General features: G+C 37.1%; 1 protein-coding gene across 1 annotated transcript; it reads right to left on the bottom strand.

Moving 5' to 3' along the window:
- Positions 1–1,223: 1,223 nt before the first annotated feature.
- Positions 1,224–15,450, bottom strand: LOC133074542 (CDGSH iron-sulfur domain-containing protein 3, mitochondrial-like). Its single transcript, XM_061168453.1, has 2 exons — positions 15,439–15,450; positions 1,224–1,592 (listed from the first exon to the last, which is right to left on the bottom strand). The coding sequence occupies exons 1-2, from the start codon at positions 15,448–15,450 to the stop codon at positions 1,224–1,226; spliced, it is 381 nt and encodes a 126-aa protein (XP_061024436.1).
- Between the last annotated feature and the right edge of the window lie 351 nt (positions 15,451–15,801).

Genomic DNA, 15,801 nt, shown 5'->3' with positions numbered 1-15,801 from the left:
CAAAAACTCTCGAAGGTATCAAGTAGATAAGCTTATGATTTTCATTATATACACGTGAACACTATCTTTTTCAACCATAGCTCTGAATTAACAAAGCTATCACCAGCAAATGCTAAGCTGCGATTTTCCTTTTTCACTCCTTGAAATAACACATTTCATGTGCCTACACATAACTACACGCATCTGCTGTTGCATTCCACATAAATTATTTTGTATCCAGTAACAGAGATAATGTACAATTAGTACTTAAAAGGCTTTAAATCAATATTGAGAAATTTGAGTTTTAAAAAGTATAATAAAAGACCTGTTAATTATAAATTTCCTTCTCCAGAGTTGTTAGGAATCTCAATTTCCATAATCAATGTAGCTTCTTAAAATTCTACCAAATTCATTGCTATATCTACCTCTATGCTTTTTGCTATTAAAAAAAATTATACTTCCTGTTTGTTCAGGAACTGAGGCACCTTTGTCCTGATATAGTCCTTCTCAGTGCAAAGATAGGATGAGAAAAGGCGAAAGCTTATGTAGACTTCAATGGGATTGTCCAAAGCTAATAATATTGGCTTTAATGAGCCATTCAGGTGTTGCTTACACGATAATCACACATTCAACAGGGTGGTGAAAGAAAACATTGAAAGCATGGGCTCCCAGAAGAATGAGCTATGATCAGGTAGTGGAAAGTGAAGAAAAATTCTGTCAAGTGATGTGCCAAATTAATATGCTGGGACTGCTAGGGCAGCATCTGTCCAAGTACATGCATGTGGTGAGTGACTGTCATGAAGACCAAAGGTTCATAGAGGATCAGAAGCCCGAAGTATCCAGGCTTGTTGACCTACCTCCTCCATCTCCTTAATGTCTATGATATTATTTAATACTTCAGTGAATACTGCCATTCCCTAGTCTTCGAGGACTTGTCTCTTAGAACCCACAAGACAATTCCAATAATCTCTACCCTCAGCTCACATGAGAAAAGTCTGGCTAAAAACAAGGAAGACAAAAAAGTGAAAGTGATGACAAAAAATATCATTCTCTGACTTTTAGGATTTGAATAAGATCACTGTTTTTTTGTTTTTATTTTTTAATCTTGGGCTAGCACGTCTATTTAATGCCATCAAAGCCAGAGCCTGTTCCCAGCTGCCCCAGATTGGAGATCTTCGGTTACCCGGAGCAAGCCCTTCACAAACCAGCTATGGGGTGCTGGGATCGCTGGGGTGAACCACCCCTCAGAGTGGAGAGCCCAGTTCTGCCTTCTGCACCTGTTCACTCTTGTGGGTACCATCGCAGTATGGGGGTTTCTGGGTTGTCTTGCAGGTACAGCGCACCACCATGCAGGTCTCCTGGGCCTTGAACTTCAGCGGGGATAGGCTAGCGCGTCTGAAGAAGTGCGAGCCATCACAGAAGGGCTGCTTTTTGCTGCGGCCACACACACACCGCTTGTAGGTTTTCCCAGCCACCAGCTCCACCTTGATGGGTGTTTTTAGGGCCACCACGGACTTGGCTGGGGTTTTGGGGAACCATCGGGCCAGCCAGGAGGTGATGTCCTCATCTCTTGTTTCAGCGTCCAGGCCGCTGGCCGCAGGAGCGAACCAATGCTGAGCACAGAGCACAGGGCATCCCCACTGACGCCAAGACGTCACACTGGGTCTGCCAAGATCACTGCTTTTAATAATGTCTTTTGAGTTACTTATGAGTGTGTGTGTGTGTGTGTGTGTGTGTGTGTGTGTGTGTGTGTGTATCTGCTTTTAAAACAAAACAATACATTGTGGGAATCCATTTACTCATCTTCCTTTCATCAATTAGGATGCATTTTTTCATGAATAAGAACAAAAAATCCATTTTGCTCTAATAAAATAGTGGCATGAGCTTCAGTATGGTTCGGTCAAGTTGTTCTCATTGTTATCAAGATTCTGGATCTGTTTCTCTGATTTACTGTGCTCTGCTTAGTATCAATTTCAATCATAACTGGATTTATTATGACAGCATAAATAATTGAATATTTTACTTTCCACATCAACACACCTGAAAGAACACCTTTCTTTTTCCAGGCAAATCAAGCTAAAGCTCCGAAGTGTGCTGTGTTTAGACCTCTTTAGGTCTCTTACCTGCCCTCTGGGCTTCTCTGGTGGCTCAGTGGAACCTTCCTGCTAATGCAAGAGACACAAGGTCCATCCCTGGGCTAGGGAGACCCCCTGGAGAAGGACTTGGTGACTCATCCAGTATTCTTGCTTGGGAAATTACATAGACAAAGGAGTCTGGCAGGCTCCAGTCCATGGGATTGCAAAAGAGTCAGACAGACCTTAGTGACTAAACACCAACAACCTGCCCATTATTGTGACCACTGGGATAGGACAAAGTATTTAGCTCTCAAACCTCACTTTTGGTCATGGGGTGAAATCTGACTCCCCATCACAGCTCCTTGGGGTAGAAGATGGATGCTGAGGAGGAAACGAGAAATAAAGCCATTTGTTTTATTGTCCCTTTTTCTTCTTCTTTTTTATTTTATTTTATTTTGGTGGCACTGTGCAGCATGTGTGCGATCTTAGTTCCCTGGCGTGGGATGGAACCTGTGCCCCTACACTGAGATCTCGGACTAGACTCCCAGGGAAGTCCCTGTTTTATTGGTTCTTCTTATAAATCATACATCATTCTTAAAAGTGTTTGTTTTACCCTGTGAAATGTTACCTTGAATATAAAACATTTAAATTAACTGGTCAAATCAAGGACCAATTCCAGTGCCCTGATATCTTTTTCTCCAAGCACTAAGCAGTTGTGCTAACCTTCCAGCAATGTACTTCATAAAGACCTTAACCTTTAAAAAAACTATATTGCTCTCAAATATGAAATAAGAATATATGCATACCAGAATCATATTTCCTTATTTGACATTCCTATTGCCTTGAGATTATATCAATATGCTCTAGTGTCTCTGAAGAAGGCTGTAAAAATTAAAATCCATACAAGAGTTAAAAAATAAAAATACACAGGAGAGGCAAGAACTTAATTTGTTTAAGCTGGTTACTTTTCTCATTCTTAGTAATCTTACTAGATATTTTCTTTCACTCTCTGGAATTAATCTTATTTTCTTATTTCTCCCCATTTTTTATTTTGAGAAAATATTACAGCAGAATTTCATTTTACTTATTTCCACACAATGTCCACTTTTGTGCCCTGTACTTTCTGCTACCATTCATTCTACTGTTATGAAGAAACTGACCAAATTTTATCACTGACCCAAAACCGCACAGGTTAAAATTTAAGTAGTGATGATGTGGTGTTAATGGAGCTTGTGAATATTTATTATTGAAAGATCCAAGGTGGCTTGGCCACATGGAACATATTGTTCCTGTCTTATTCTGCACCATATGGAGAGTTCACATTTGCATTTTAACCTAATCAAATATCAAATATTAATACAATCAGGAGGGGTCTAAATATTTTGAGAGTACTGTGACTTTTTAGATTATAAATATGAATAATAGACTTGGCTAAGTTACAAAACTTAAATATAATCATAGCTTTGGGCTTTTTTCTGTTTTCTATTAAAAAACCCTTCCCTTGTGCTTGTCCTGAATGTAATTAATGTATGTTTCTAGTCACAAATGTGCATCAAATAGTGAAGAAAATAGTCCCAGGTTACTAGATTTTATTTAAAATCAGTGTCTTCTTTCCTATGGAAATGTAGCATAACTGAATTTGATTAAAAATGTTCTTAATATTTTACATTAAATATCTAACAGCTTCTTAACAAATAAGGCCATGACCAGCTATTCTTGATTTGTATTAGATGTGTTAATGTGGTTAGTATAGATGTAATCTTTTGTCATTTAAAATACTGATATCAGTTCATATGACAGGACTAATAAAGTATTTACTTTTGCAGTGCAAATGCTGTATATATTATGTGAAGTATCTTGCGGTCAATCATACTTTACTATTTTTGACAATATGTATTAAAACAGTTGATGAAGAATATGTCCTATTTAAGAGTCCTGAAGTTCTCTTGTAGTGAACTGTTCCTTGAAGACTGATATTTTTTTTTTTTTTGAAGACTGATATTGATCACCACTTGATATAATTTGGAGTGCATCTTCTACTTATTGAGGAGACATCCAGGAAAATATGGCATATAATACAAAGATTAAGGTCATGACGTATATAGCAAAGGAATAAAATAAAAGTGCCAGCATATTTTAGTATAGGATATAGAACATACATTGGATTTTTTAAACTTTATGGTTTTGCTTTTGGTAACCAGCATGAATCTATCAAGGAAAACTATCTGATATAGTTTGATATTCTACCTGATATAGTTTGAATAGGATATGATGCACTGAGTAGATATGAAACATTTCAATTATGTTTGACATAATAAAATAAACTTACTCAGAAAACTAAAAGTTTTTTTCTGAATACAATAGTAAAACCCTGCTCTATACAAAGTTACTTTGTTCTGAATTGGACACTCTTTCTGGAGCAATTAGTTTTCTGCACAGTAAGCAGGGTTAGAATAGTGCAATACAATATAAAGCATTTCATTTTCACTTTGGCCAGTGTAGTGAAAAAAAAATGCTATTGGTCTCTGGAATTTAGAAAAAAAAAGTTAAATAATGTTAGTTGGGTAACAAACATCTAGAAGCAGATTCACTTGAAGTTAGTAAATATGGGCTGAATTCTGGACCAAATAGCATGACTAAATTCACTTGCCAACTGAATGACCATGGGAATTTTGGCTATTAACCTCTTAACCTCTTTGCACATTAATTTCCCCATCCATAAAATGGACATTATAATAATGCAGCTAAATAGGACTGTGCTTATACACAGAAAGCATTCGGTAAGCATAGGCTAGTATTTTTGACCAAGGGGGTAAGAAGAAAGTTTCAGCTTTTGGTAGTCTATGTTCACGGAACAACTAGTACACTGGAAATCAACTTTCTATATTTCTCTCTCAAATATTTAGAACTGAAGGAAACATAGTTTTTATTTTGCAGTCATTTAATCTCCCAAATCTCATTATTTTAGTGGTAAAATTCTTTGCTCAATTTTAAAAACAGGTAAATAGTCAAATTTAAAATAAAATAATTGAACAATAACAACTTTTCTACATCAGAGGAGGCAACTGACTTAAGCTGGTTATCAGCTTATGCCTTAAATATTATTAAAGGTATATTATGTATATTTGAAATCAAATGACAAAAGTGTTAGTTATTTTGTGTATAGTCTTCTTCTCCATATAGGCTCTCTTCAACTTCCCTGCTATCATGAATTTATCCTAGTAATTATAGGTTAACTGCTTGATAGATATGTAGAATGTTTATTTGGAAATGCCAAGTAATTACATTTCAAGATGCTTCATTATGTTAGAGAGATGGGAAGATGATAGTCACTTTATTATTTTAAGATTACCATTGATATATAGATTGCAGTCATATGTAGGAAAACTGTTCAGGATTTGAAATATAGGCAAAAAATAAATTTGGAAAAATGAATTTCAGTTTAAGTTGGGAATTTTAAGTTATTCTAATTAATTCCTATTTTTCATAGGGATTCTTACAACAGCTTTCAAATTTTAAATTCTCCAGTTTCAAAACTTCCACCCCTTATCCTTCTGTGCTGGTTTTAAAGTCAGGCTCTATAGGATTCACTTGAAGGGTTCAAAGAATATTGAGAAAGGATGCATAATTTGATTCAAATTCAATAATACAAATATTATTTTAATGTATATATGTATCCTAAGAGAAGAGATAATAAACTTAGCTTAATAAATAAAAATGACAAAAATGCCCATATTTATTGAAAAACAGTATTGAAAATCAGATTATTTTGTATTATCAAAATCAGAGATGAGGTTTATTTTAGATTCAATTTATCAAGAGAAAAACAAGCTTTCTTTCCTAAACTGTCATGCTTTGTATAGTTTTTATTAGTACACTAGAAGAAGCATCACCTTTTTTCTTGCTTATTTATCTGAGATTGTAGCATTGAAATATATACATACTATGTAGAAAATAGATAGCTAGTGGGAAGTTTCTGGATAGCACAGGTAGCTCAGCCTGGTTCCCTGTGAGGACCTACAGGAATGCAATGGGGGAAGGGAGGGAGCCTTAAAAGGGAGTGGACATGTGTATACTTATGACTGACTAATGGTATTGTACAGCTGGAAAAAATACAACATTGTAAAATAATTGTCCTCCAATTAAAATTTTTTTAAATGAGTAAAGTACCATTTTTAAACAAGGAATTAAATATATAGATAAAATTCAATTACTAATTTGTTCAACTTTATACATATTTTTGAGCTTCAAACAGATATACAATTTATTTTTATTATTGTAATATAATGTAATGAATGTCCTCCCTCCAAATTTGTCTGATTCAGAAAATGCTTCTAGTTTATTTGTGTTTAATTCTGTTAGAAATTCATTATAGACAAGAAAAAACTAATCATACTTCACTCTTTTATCAGATAATGGAGCTTATAATGAACTTGAGGGGGCATGAAATGAAAGTGTTATTTGCTCAGTCGTGTCCCACTCTTTGCAATTCCATAGGCTGTAGCCCACCAGGCTTCTGTTGTCCATGGAATTCTTAGGCAAGAATACTGGAGTGGGTAGCCATTCCCTTCTCCAAGGCATCTTCCCAATCCAGGGATAGAACCTGTGTTTCCTGAATTACAGGCTGATTCTTTACCATGTAACATTCAGTTCAGTTCAGTTCAGTTGCTCAGTCATATCCGACTCTTTGCGACCCCATGAACCGCAGCACTCCAGGCCTCCCTGTCCATCACCAACTCCGAGAGCTTGAACAAACTCATGTCCATTGAGTCAGTGATGCCATCCAACTATCTAATCCTGTTGTTCCCTTCTCCTCCTGCCCTCAATCTTGCCCAGCATGTGACTTTAGGGACTGGCAAAATACTATACCTTGAAAAAGATAGAATGGAACTAACAGTAAAGGTGAGTGGATCTCTTTATTCACTCAAGAAAGTTTGAACAAAATCATATAGCTGAAAGTTACACTTTTTTTTTTTTTAATTCTGGGAAATATGGATAATCACTCTGGCTTATTTCACAGAGTTGTTATCAATGTGAAGCAAATCAAATATTTGGAAAGTTGTTTGAAGTTAAAGATAAGTGAAGATATTAACATGTATTTGACCATGATCAATCACAGTTTGTCTCCTGCATTGGCGGGCAAGTTCTTTACCACTGAGCCACCAGGGAAGCCCCAATCACAGTTTGGATTGATCACCACAAACTGTGGAAAATTCTGAAAGCGATGGGAATACCAGACCACCTGACCTGCCTCTTGAGAAATCTGTATGCAGTTCAGGAAGTAACAGTTAGAGCAGGGCATGGAACAACACACTGGTTCCAAATCAGGAAAGGAGTATGTCAAGGCTGTATATTGTCACCCTGCTTATTTAACTTATATGCAGGGTACATCATGAGAAATGCTGGGCTGGTGGAAGCACAAGCTGGAATCAGGATTGCTGGGAGAAATATCAATAACCTCAGATATGCAGATAACACCATCCTTATGGCAGAAAGTGAAGAAGACCTAAAGAGCCTCTTGATGAAAGTGACAGTAGAGAGTGAAAAAGTTGGCTTAAAGCTCAACATTCAGAAAACTAAGATCATGGCATCCGGTCCCATCACTTCATGGCAAATAGATGGGGAAACAGTAGAAACAGTGGCTGACTTTATTTTTCTGGGCTGCAAAATCACTGAGGATGGTGATTGCAGCCATGAAATTAAGACACTTTCTCCTTAGAAGGAAAGTTATGACCAACCTAGACAGCATATTATAAAGCAGAGATATTACTTTGCTGACAAAGGTCCGTCTGGTCAAGACTATGGTTTTTCCAGTAGTCATGTATGAATATGAGAGTTGGACTGTCAAGAAAGCTGAGCACCGAAGAATTGATGCTTTTGAACGGTTGTATTGGAGAAGACTCTTAAGAGTCCCTTGGATTGTAAGGAGATCCAGCCAGTCAATCCTAAAGATCAGTCCTGGGTGTTCATTGGAAGGACTGATGTTGAAGCTGAAACTCCAATACTTTGGCCACATGATGTGAAGAGCTGACTCATTTGAAAAGACCCTGGTGCTGGGAAAGATTGAGGGTGGGAGAAGAGGGGATGACAGAGGATGAGATGGTTGGATGGCATCACCGACACAGTGGACATGGGTTTGGGTGGACTCTGGGAGTTGGTGATGGACAGGGAGGCCTGGTGTGCTGCGGTTCATGGGGTCGCAGAGTCAGACATGACTGAGCGAATGAACTCAATCAGAGTTTGCATAGCAGCACAAAATACTAAATATCCAATTTTATTTTTTATTCCTGTGACCATTATCATTGGCACCATAAATCTATCTTGCTGAATTTGGAGTTGGCCTAGTGTGGTTACCACTTCCAGAAATCTATATTTGCCCTCTCTACCACTCATGGAACATACTGCCTGAATCTGTTTCAGTTCATGTTAAAGTTTGTCCTCAATTGCTTTCAGATGCAAGGCAGCTGAAAGTTATTTAGAAGAAAACCTAAGGGCAGTTGAGTGCCGCTGCATTCTTGGCAAGTTGCAGGCATATCTAATTTCAAATTTCAGGCATGTATAAGAAAATAGGGTGTCAGAGTGAGATTCAGAGTACAGTACTCATTTTATCAAAGAGAAGAGACAATGATCATAGAATTCTGATACTTCATTTACTAAATATATTGTTTTTTTATTGATATCTTTGGAAAGTCACTTCAGCTCAATTCTCTGATTTTTAAAGCATAAATATAAGTTCAGAATGTGCTGTACAATAAAGTTAGAATCACAATGGACTTAGCCCAGAACATCTGTTCTCCTTGCCAATACCCCTATGGGCATACCCTTTAGTCTTTTGTTTTTTAGATGACAACAGACCATGGTGATAATGAAATTTCTAAAATAAACACAACTACTCTCTCTGGAAACTTGGTTCCACCTATTCTCTTTAAAAATTCATTTAAATCAATGAAAATGAAAGTGTTTATCAAGGGCATACTATGAGTTTAGGAGTTTCTTTCTAACATATCCAAAGTTTTCTTTGGTCTGTATTATGAAACTGATGCCTTGATCACATCTCACCAATGCAAAATGCTGTTTAAAGGTTAACTTCAATCATTTGGCAAGAAATAAAATAAATTTTTTTTTTTTTTTATTTCTTAATTTGATGGTTTTAAAAAGTTTCTAACAAAGCCCTAACTGAACAGGCTTTGACCTTCTTGGTTATGTTAATTAACTATTATTTGCGGTTTGGGGCTTCCCAAGTGGCTCAGTGGTAAAGAATTTGCCTGCCAACGCAGTAGAAAGGAAACACAGGTTCGATTCCTGGGTCAGGACGATCCCATGGAGGAGGAAATGGCAACCCACTCCAGTATTCTTTCCCTGGAAAATCCCATGGACAGAGGATACTGGCAGGCAACAGTCCATGGGGTTGTAAAGAGTTGGACACAACTGGAGCGTGTGTGCTAATCCCCTATAATTTAAATATTTTAAAGCACATTAATAAAAATAAAGTTGAAGCTATCAAGATCCGTTAGTTACCAAATGAGCAATGTTCCTATGGCATTCATTTAGGCAAAGCCAGATGATTTACACTTTTCATATGAGTATTTTAGCTATGTGTAGGCATAACTTGCATATTTACTATGCTTTGATCACAGTTCACTCTAACATTCCCAGGAAAAATAATATGCTGCTGCTGCTGCTGCTGCTGCTAAGTCGCTTCAGCTGTGTCTGACTCTGACACCCTAACCCTAACAATTAGCGTTAGGGTTAGGGTTAGTTGTGTCCGACTCTCTGCGACCCCATAGAGAGCAGCCCACCAGGCTCCCCCATCCCTGGGATTCTCCAGGCAAGAACACTGGAGTGGGTTGCCATTTCCTTCTCCAATGCATGAAAGTGAAAAGTGAAAGTGAAGCCGCTCAGTCGTGTCTGACTCTTAGCGACCCCATGGACTGCAGCCTACCAGGCTCCTCCGTCCACAGGATTTTCCAGGCAAGAGTACTGGAGAAAACATTGTTTTCTCCAAAATAATATGTTATATGTTGAATTACGTTGAACCTAACCTAACAGACTTAATAGTACCTTAAGGAAAGAGATTTTCTATCACCTTAGGCAAATTCAATTTGTTAAATAAATTTACATGGAAAAGGCAGTGGAAAGTGGATTCATTTACTTGGATAATTGAGGCCTCAAGCTCGATCATTTCAGTAACTATACAGACAATTGAGGCAAGATTCTACTTTTTTTTCTTTTCTACAGTCCATGAACCAAGAAATTCCAGATGTTCAAGCTGGATTTAGAAAAGGCAGAGGAACCAGAGATCACACTGACAACATCTGTTGGATTATAGAAAATGGAAGAGAGTTCCAGAAAAGTATCTACTTCTGCTTTATTGACTATGCCAAAGTCTTTGGCTGTGTGGAACAGAACAAACTGTAGAAAATACCTAAAGAGATAGGAATACCAGGCCACCTTACCTGCCTCCTGAGAAATCTGTATGCAGGTCAAGAAGCAACATTAGAACCGGACATGGAACAACAGACTGGTTCCAAATTGGGAAAGGAGTACATCAAGGCTGTATATTGTCACCCTGCTTATTTAACTTATATGCAGAGTACATCATGAGAAACACTGGGCTGGATGAAGCACAAGCTGGAATCAGGATTGCTGGGAGAAATATAAGTAACCTCAGATATGCAGATGATGCCACTCTTATGGCAGAAACCAAAAAGAAACTAAAGAGCCTCTTGATGAAAGTGAAAGAGGAGAGTGAAAAAGTTGGCTTAAAACTCCACATTCAAAAAATGAAGATCATGGCATCTGGTTCAATCACTTCATGACACATAGATGGGGAAACAAAGGAAACAGTGACAGACTTTATTTTTCTGGGCTCCAAAATCACTGCAGATGGTGATTGCAGCCATGAAATTAAAAGACACTTGCTCCTTGGAAGGAAAGCTATGACCAACCTAGACAGCTTATTAAAAAACAGAGACATTACTTTGTGAACAAGGGTCCATCTAGTAAAAGCAATGGTTTTCCCAGGAGCCATGTATGGATATGAGAGTTGGACCATGAAGAAAGCTGAGTGCCGAAGAATTGATGCTTTTGAACTGTGATGTTGGAGAAGACTCTTGAGAGTCCCTTCAACTGCAAGGAGCTCCAACCAGTCCATCCTAAAGGAGATCAGTCCTGACTGGACTAATTGGAAGGACTGATGCTACAATACTTTGGTCACTTAACACAAAGAGCTGACTTATTTGAAAAGACCCTGATGCTGGGAAGGATTGAAGGCAGGAGGAGAAGGGGATGACAGAGGATGCGATGTTTGGATGGCATCACTGACTCAATGGACGTGAGTTTGTTCAGGCTCCGGGGGTTGGTGATGGACAGGGAGGCCTGGTGTGCTTAGTCCATGAGTTTGCAAAGAATCAGACGTGACTGAGTAACTGAACTGAACTGATCCTTAAATGATGTTGATAATTGTTTCTTTTTCACTTGATTTTATGTGGGAAGAAATAAAGCAGAAAAATTACTCATAGTTTTCTAAATATTTTCTCCCATTGCCATTTTGCTCAAAAAGTCTTTTTTTTTTTTGCATTGTATCTGAGAGATTTAATAAATAATAGTTAATGATTCCCTCCAAAGAATGAAGTTGTAGGGATACACACACACAAATGCATATCTTGTGTGTATATGTACATGTGTACTTTTACACATATGGGTTTCCCTGGTGGCTCAGTGGTAAAGCACCCTCCTGCCAATGCAAGAGACACTGGTTATATCCCTGAGTTGGGAAGATCCCCTGGAGAAGGAAATGGTAGCACACTTCAGACACCATGACTTAGTGGCTAAACAACGATTACATATATTAAATCCAATAGAGATAAAAATTTCCAATCAGGAAAATATTACATATATCAAATCCAATAGAGATAAAAATTTCCAATCAGGAAAATATTACATATATCAAATCCAATAGAGATAAAAATTTCCAATCAGGAAAATATTATATATATCAAATCCAATAGAGATAAAAATTTCCAATCAGGAAAATATTACATATATCAAATCCAATAGAGATAAAAATTTCCAATCAGGAAAATATTACATATATCAAATCCAGTAGGGATAAATGATTCTCAGCCAGCAAGATATATATATATATATATATGTGGTTTCCCTGGTGGCTCGGGCAGTAAAGCATCTACCTGCAACGCAATAGGCCTGGTTTCAATTCCTGGGTTAAGAGGATCCCATGGAGAAGAGAATGGAAACCCACTCCAGTATTCTTGCCCGGAGAATTCCATGGGGAGAGCAGCCTTGCCAGCTGTTGCCATGAAGTTGCAGCGTCAGACACAACTGACTGACTAATACACTCACTTTTCACACGTATACAGTATTACATATATGTTATATGTGTATAAACATGTATATGTTTATTTATAAACATATATATATATAAAATAGTTGGCGATGGGAGCAACAGAAGCAGATAGTGAGAAGCTGATGACATAGCCTTGAGTTGTCTTTATATGTGGCACTCCTTTGATGGTAAACTATAGAAACAGCACAGAACCAAATCTCAGGACATTAAAAAGTCTCCTAGCAAGCCTCCACAGAGGGGCTATTGGTGGACTTTGTCAATGAAACAGAAATCATGTATGAGTCTGTTTGGGCACTCCATACCTCATTTTCCCAGTCATCTGAAAGTTATTCTATTCCAATAATTTTTTTTTTATTTTCAAAAAGATCATGCTTTCTCTTAGGCCTCCTGAACTTATAGTCATTAAAGTGTCAATCAACACCATAGCTTCTTTTTGTCTTCCTCATATATTTTGATATTTCTTTTCCTCTGCCTCTACCATGCATTCCAAAGATGGCTATCTGGACTGGTATTATCCAATAGAACTTTCTGCACTGATAGAATCATCTTAATTCTGCACTGCCCACTTCAATAATCATTGGCTATATGTGGTAATGATTTGTGGCTAATGCAACTATGGGACTGTATTTTTAGTTTGGTTTAACTTTAATTACCCAACATGTAAATTGAGATAGCCCCAGTGGCTTATGGCTATCATATTGGAAAGTGGATCTGTGGAACTTGACATTACTATAAATGCACAAAGTACAACATTACAATGTAAAGCATTCTACTCTTGGTCCATCAGTCCAAATCCTATAATCTAATACTTTGCTTAAACATTTGATCAGACTCAGCAAGTACTCTAGCCTGCTCTTAGCTGCTTCTTAGAGTTGCTTCCTTCTTTCTTAGTTAAATTTTATTGTGTTATTGTAATCACTATCTTGTGCCATTTCTCTTCAGTCGTACTCCACTTATAAAACTACGATCTCTAACCCAGTTTATTGTAAATTTCATATGAAAAGAAGACTCATTAAATAGCCTAGAAGGAAAAAAACAAAAAACAAAAAACAAAACACAGATGTGCTGACCTTTCTCCCTTTAGATTTAAGACCATATATTGTTCTACACTGTCAAAGTAATCTTATTATGCCTTTATTATTGTTCATACTCCAGCTAGTCAGAATGACAAGTTCATATCATATGTCTCCACAAATATCAAAATTCCTTCTCCTATCCTCAGTGACACTTGATTATATTACCTAACATTTCACTGAGGAGGGAAGAGTTATCAGATAAGTCTACTTCATCAACTTACTGAACAATTCCTACCTACATCTTGTTGAATGTCCTTCCTTTTTCTGAAATGCACCTAAAGAGTGACAAACTTAGCAATTTTATACTTACTGTACTCTATCTGCTAAAAATTGCCCTAAGTTGGCTTGCTTCCTGTTATTCTTAGTTTAAAGTAAAAGGTCATCCCCTTAGTGGGATCTTCTTTGATATACCCCCTCCCTTGATTGAACCCATTAATATCCATCTCATTGTCTTGCTTGATTGTTTTTATAGTATGATGACTTCATGAATGTATTTTGTCTGTTGGTTTACTTGTATACAGTCTGTCTCCTCTGAGATTAGTTAAGCTCTTTATGAGCATGGGTAGGTACTGTGTGTTAGTTACTTTATCCTCAGCAATTTGAATAGTGCCTAGAATATTAGAGGACTCTAAAATACTTATTGAATGGATAAATAAAGGTAGGGATGAGATAAAAGAAATTTTTCTTTTGTGCTCAGCTCAACCAAGGTATCATCTTCTTTTGAATTATCCCCTCTTCTCTACTCATGCCCACAGTTCTAGAAAAAAGTGTCTCTCTTCAAAGAGTTGGACACAACTGAGCAACTGAGCACTATCTATGTGGTAGTTTAGTCACTAAGTTGTGTCTGATTCTTATGACCCCATGAACTGTAGGCTTCCAGGCTCCTCTGTCCATGGGATTCTCCAGGCAAGAATAGTGGAGTGGGTAGCCATTCCTTTCTCCAGGGGACCTTCCCAACCCAGGGAGTGAACCCTGATCACCTGTATTCCAGGAGGTCTCCTGCATTACAGGTGGATTCTTTACAGACTGAGCCACCAGGAAAGCTCAAGTACTATCCATATTCTAATATAATAATATCTCATAGTAAGCAGTTTATTGATATATTTGTCACAAACTTTCTTAAATTTAGAAATCTCAAAATGCCTTACTGGGCTATTTTTCTTCTTTCCCTAATGCTCTTTGCCTGTTGACTTCATTCATACTGATGATTTCAATTGCCATTGTTCCAAAAAAGAATGTAAAGTTTCTTATCTGTAACATAGATGTCTCATTGACATTCATCTCTACTATTTACTTATATCCTTTCACCAAGCATCATCCTTCTTCAAAATTTCCTATCACAGTAAACAAAACACCAGACATTTAGCATTTCAGCTATGTGATGTTATCACCAACTCTTTCCTTTTTCTTCCCATATTCAAATCCTCACCAAATCTTGACAATTCTTTTTCCAAAGCACACTGCAAACACTTCACTTCTTTTTGTCACTACTGCCTTTCTTCTGGTCCATTTATCATTCTGGCATGAACTTTTGAAATAACCAAATAACTAGTCCCTTTGGTCTACAATTTTTCCCCTCCAGTCTGTTCTCCACATTGTGGTTGAATGGTTCATTTAAAAAGAACATCTGATTATACTACTCTACTGCTTTAAATTATCCCCTAATTATTTTAAAATTTATTCATGAAGACCTATATTTAATAGCTAACATGAGCTAAACATACTTACCTCTCCAGAATTGAGAAACACCACTCTCCTATACCTTTTCTTTACTCCAGGCTCAGTACCTTACCTTGCTATTGTCATCTTTTCCACCTATGTGAGCATTTACTTGGAGGCTATCTTTATTTCTAAACTTTCTAATTATCACCTCTCATTTGTCTTTCAGATCTGAAGATCAAGTGTTACTTCATGAAGAAAGACTCTCCTGATCCCAGCTCACCTCTGTCCTCATGCTCCTATGGACTCTTATAATTCCCTAAATTTACAAATATCTGAATGCTTATAAATTGAAAGCAATAGACTACAGTGACATGTTTTGCTGCACACTTGATTTTATTTCTCATGAAATATATCCTTAAAATTCTGTAAAACTGTGTAAACCTTCTTTTATTGTATCCTCAAAATTACTGTGTGCATCAGGCAGGCTAAACATCATCACCAATTCACAGATAAGGAAACTGCAATTCAAATTTCAAGGGCTGAGTGACAGAAGCAATACTTTAAGCTAGGTGCCCTGACACTAATCTCATAGTATTTTTTTAGGCCTGGACAATCATGTGTGTTAGTGTAGTCATAATTGATA

Source organism: Dama dama, chromosome 20, assembly GCF_033118175.1.
Source record: "Dama dama isolate Ldn47 chromosome 20, ASM3311817v1, whole genome shotgun sequence".
Taxonomy (NCBI): Eukaryota; Metazoa; Chordata; class Mammalia; order Artiodactyla; family Cervidae; genus Dama; species Dama dama.
The sequence above is the reverse complement of the archived record's forward strand: the minus strand, read 5'-3'. Positions and strand labels throughout refer to the sequence as shown.